Here is a 4,495-nt window from a genome sequence, read left to right as displayed (position 1 = left end):
TGGCTGTGCAATGACGTCAGCCAGTGCCTTCAGTACCCTCGGATGGAGCTCATCCGGGCCTGCCGACTTGAACGCATCCAGTTCCAGTAGACCGCTGGCGCTGCCCCCCCCCGCCCTGCTAGTAGACCCCTCCTCCCCAGTGCTTGGTGATCAGCCATGGACGAGGGGCGGGGTGTGCCCTGGAGACCCATGGTACATCACTGAAGTGGGGTGAGAGATTATTTATATAAAATGTAAAATACAAAATACCATCAACATAAATGAAGAAAATCAAAAGCATTTTCAACAGTTCACCTTCTTTATGTCTCACACAGCCCGTTTTTCCCTTCTTTTGCTAATTTTGCATGCTTCTATACATTATCTCAATTTATACTGTAAGGTCTTTGGGCAAAGGATTCTCTTCTACATGTTTGTATAGGTTTCCCTGGCTTTATGCTGTACATGTGTTCCTGGAAAAAGACGCATAACTCAAATTTGCATAAAGGGAACCCACTTTACAATGTAACAAATAGGGATACATTCCAAGACCTCAACTGTACTGACCCCCAGGCCCATTTCTGCCACTTTTACAAGACAACTTTGGTACTCATCAACAGCAGACAGTACACACAAGCACAGTGAACTATCATAATGTGGATGGTAACTACAGAAACATGTATCGCAGACAACGAGCAAGGAGCACAGATCCACACAGGAGACTATATTTTGATGTGCGTCATTCCCACAATGCACCACATAAAGCAGCTGACTGTGGGCTTCCACCACACCAATCACATAAGAGTGAATTCACCTCACATATAATGAATTTTTGGTATAAAAAGGGTCATTGTATTAGAGTGAATTTGCACATACAGAACCCGCAAAAAGCAAGGGAAACCTGTACAGCACAGTGCATAATGGAACTTGACCCTGACTGATTTATTTAATGTTACCACAATAAAAACAACAATGATCCCATAATTAGGTCACACTGTTACAAGTCTGTCATAGTGGCTACTTTGTGATGGTTTCCACTTATGTTGCACTTAAATATTTTTATCTGAAGCTACCAGGAATCAGAGGTTTTCTGGATTAAAATAAGAAGACTGAAGCTATGGACAGACAATACAATACATCTTCTTAAAGACAGGGGAAGGAGAACTTACTGCTTGGGAGTGCACCTGAACTGAACCACTGTAGCAGTTTCATCTGCTCCTATACTGGTATAGTGGAGCTAAACCTCTGTAACATTCAACCTGAATAAAGAGGTTTAAAATTACAATGGCGCACTCCCATTCAGAGCAGAATAAAGCAGAAACTCACAACAGTTACAGTAATAAGCTATAAAATGCTATAATCTTAAAGCACCACTTGTTTCTGATAGAAATGATTAATAGAAATTTAATATTTGTCCTGTGAAATTTGAAGAGTTGTGTTTTAAATGAAAAACTTGACACACTGAATGCTAGTTAAATATAAAAGCAAAGAATGTAAGTTTAAGGATAGAAACTTACCAAAAACATGGAATCCTAAAGTACAGGTATAAGTAGCCCATTCTATATCTCTAGTAGCTTCCACACTCACTACTTGTTTACAAGCAGAGGGAATCCCTACAGAAAAAGCAGCAAACAATATTTTTAATTTTATAGCTATGTAGGAATTGATCGGAGCAGAATAATTATATATGTTCCATCACAATAATTATATGATCCTATTTAAATGTTAACTGCATTAGCTCACCTAAAATGAATTCTATATAAAGCACAGAAAAATAACTGGTTACTCACAGTATAGGATTTCATAGTCCCCTGAATTAGACACAAGGTACTGTGAATTAACAGACCAGTCCAAATGAGTAATGAAGCTGGAATGACCCTGAGAAGAATATTGTATTAATTTTAACAGCAGCTCCCAACATGATAATATTACTATACATTACAAAAATTACAAGGCAATTTGTTTCTAGTGAATCAGAATAAGTTACTTACTGAGCATTTGCCAATTCTAGTATATTTTCTTCCATTTTCATTAACACCATATATATAGATACAGTTGTCATGGGAACCTATTGCCAAGAAGTTTCCATCTATAAACAAACAAAATATTAAAATTATACCTCAAAAAGAAACCAAAATAGTTTAGGAAGTACTAATGTTCCATGGACAATGACCCTTGTCCTTAAGCCTTTGTTAACAAAAAGTAAAGACTAAGAAAAATAAGAGGAAAATTCTGTTTATACATTCACGTACATTTCACTGAAACAGCTTTATATAGTGAATACTGCAGTTAAAACGTTGTAAGGCAACTAAGAGGAAACCATAATCGTGGAAGATTAACCTGATCATGGTTCTACATGAACTTATGTAGGGAAGCACAGTTTTGCACTTGTCTTCTCTATGCTAGTAAATCATACAATACATTAAGATCCAAAAAATAAGAAATCAGAGATCCTGGCTTCACTGAGGTCAGTGGCAAAACTCCCATTGACTCAGTTGGGTCAGGATTTAATCAGTTATTTCTATACCTAGTTTAAATATGATATTGGAGATTTTTGAAGAATAAAACTTATATAAAATTAAATCACTTAAAAAACTTCTAAGAGACTGTGTCAAACCTGGTGAGTAACGCATAACCGACAGCTGTTCGTTTCCATCTGTGTGCACAGTAACCAAATCTTTTGTTTCTGTGTCAAACACAAACCACCTGTTGTAAACACAGAAAGATGTCAGTAAGTGATTCAGCGAGGAATTCAAATCTACAATAGTTCTGAAACAGTGTTTGTGAGGTCAAAACAAGCAACTTTCTATGTTTCAAATAAAGAAAAACAATAGAATATGAAGCTAACTTACTTTCTAAACTATCTGTAGCAAACTGAACAAAAGTATTTCCAATAGTAAATACGCAGCAAGGTGATATAACATTGATCTTGCTGTAAACATTTAGATTTTATTACTACTTAATTAATTACTGATTAAAAGAAAGAATGACAGATTTATGCCATCTGTATAACCAGTCTCACTCTTTAAGGTCCCCTTACACTTTTCTGGTGTTTAACTATATTTATGTCTACTTAAAGGCTAGAGCAGTACAAAAGGGCCTTAACATAACTGAATATCAGGTCTATTATGTGCTGGAAAATTAAAATCTGATCATATTGAGTCTTTAAGAACTATACTGGGAGTTTATTATAAACTGTTCCCTGTACCTATTGGCACATATGACTCTGATTTATAAAAATCTGCATTTCAATTCTGATTTCAGTGTAATAAGTATAAAAAATAAATTGTTACCCAAATATCTCATTTTCCCTTTTATTATAAAAACATACTAAAGCCATGTGTGTTTAAATAAAGATACATTTTAGAGTGAAGTGCAAATATTTTCAGTATTAGGCTAGAAACATACCTTACCTTTGTGCTGCCATAGAAAGCTTTATGGCAGCACAGAGGTCAAGCAAACAGACATCTATGCTCCCTGTCACTCCACAAATGGCCAAGATTTGCGTCCATGACAGGTAGTATGAATTTGTGCCACTCTTCTGTGGTGTGTGTCTGTTAGTTTTAAGATGGGAGAGTGCAGGAAGCCCAAATGTGCCTGCCAGATGACTGATCCTACACATCCCAGCAACTACCATTGCCACTGTGCGCAGGATTGGGCCCCTGAAGCCCCAGGAGTGCTGACTTGGATTCCTCTATTTGCAGAGTCCCACCCCAAGTCAGATTTCCCTGGCATTCCTCTGCTCCCCCATCCCCCACCTCTCTCCCCCACGGCAGCTCCTCCCCTGCTCCTCCTGTCCCCCTGCCACCATGGCCCAGCTTTACCCTACCCTTGGGCTGTGGCGGGGAGTGGGGAACGGGCCCAGACCCCAAGCAGCAGGAGGGAAGGGGGGAGCAGGCCCAGACAAAGGGGGTCATGGGGCTCTGTCTCCACACGCTCCCCCACCCCATTATTCTTGATGGGCAATTGGTTAGTATTGCATATCTGCAATAACACAGTGCTAGTTCCAATGTGTTACTTATTGCTCACAATGTAATAAACATTGGTTACTTGCATATCAGATAAACTGTCTGTGCACAGCACTTTTCAGCCCCACTGTCTACCTTATAACTCAGCTATATCTTGTCTATCTGCATAATACTCAAGGAGCTGGCGAGCATCATAGCCCAGCCTCTAGCGCAGATCTTTGAAAACTCTTGGCGCTCTGGTGTAGTGCCCGAAGACTGGAAGAAGGCCAATGTGGTGCCTATCTTCAAGAAAGGGAGGAAAGTGGATCCGGCTAACTATAGGCCCATCAGCCTGACTTCTATCCCGGGGTCAGATCTTAGAAAATTTTATCAAAGAGGCCATCCTTAATGGACTGGCCGACACCAACATCTTAAGGGATAGCCAGCACGGGTTTGTTGCGGGTAGGTCTTGCTTGACCAATCTCATTTCCTTCTACGACCAGGTGACCTATCACCTGGACAAGGGAGAAGAGATTGATGTCATATATCCTGACTTCAAAAAAGCCTTCGAT

The 4,495-nt window shown here is 39.4% G+C and overlaps 1 protein-coding gene across 3 annotated transcripts in view; it reads right to left on the bottom strand.

The window, feature by feature from the left end:
• EML1 (echinoderm microtubule associated protein like 1) overlaps positions 1-4,495 on the bottom strand; it is a 100,241-nt gene that overhangs the window by 10,845 nt on the left and 84,901 nt on the right. For all 3 annotated transcript variants that reach the window (XM_025191212.1, XM_025191211.1, XM_025191213.1), the window contains 4 exons: positions 2,594-2,682; positions 1,968-2,065; positions 1,767-1,854; positions 1,494-1,589 (listed from right to left, as the gene is read on the bottom strand). In XM_025191212.1, the coding sequence (XP_025046997.1) occupies positions 1,494-1,589; positions 1,767-1,854; positions 1,968-2,065; positions 2,594-2,682 (371 nt within the window). The remainder of the gene's footprint in view (positions 1-1,493; positions 1,590-1,766; positions 1,855-1,967; positions 2,066-2,593; positions 2,683-4,495) is intronic.

This window comes from Alligator sinensis, unplaced genomic scaffold (assembly GCF_000455745.1).
Source record: "Alligator sinensis unplaced genomic scaffold, ASM45574v1 scaffold1385_1, whole genome shotgun sequence".
NCBI classification, from domain to species: domain Eukaryota; kingdom Metazoa; phylum Chordata; order Crocodylia; family Alligatoridae; genus Alligator; species Alligator sinensis.
This window is presented reverse-complemented; position numbering and strand designations above follow the sequence as displayed.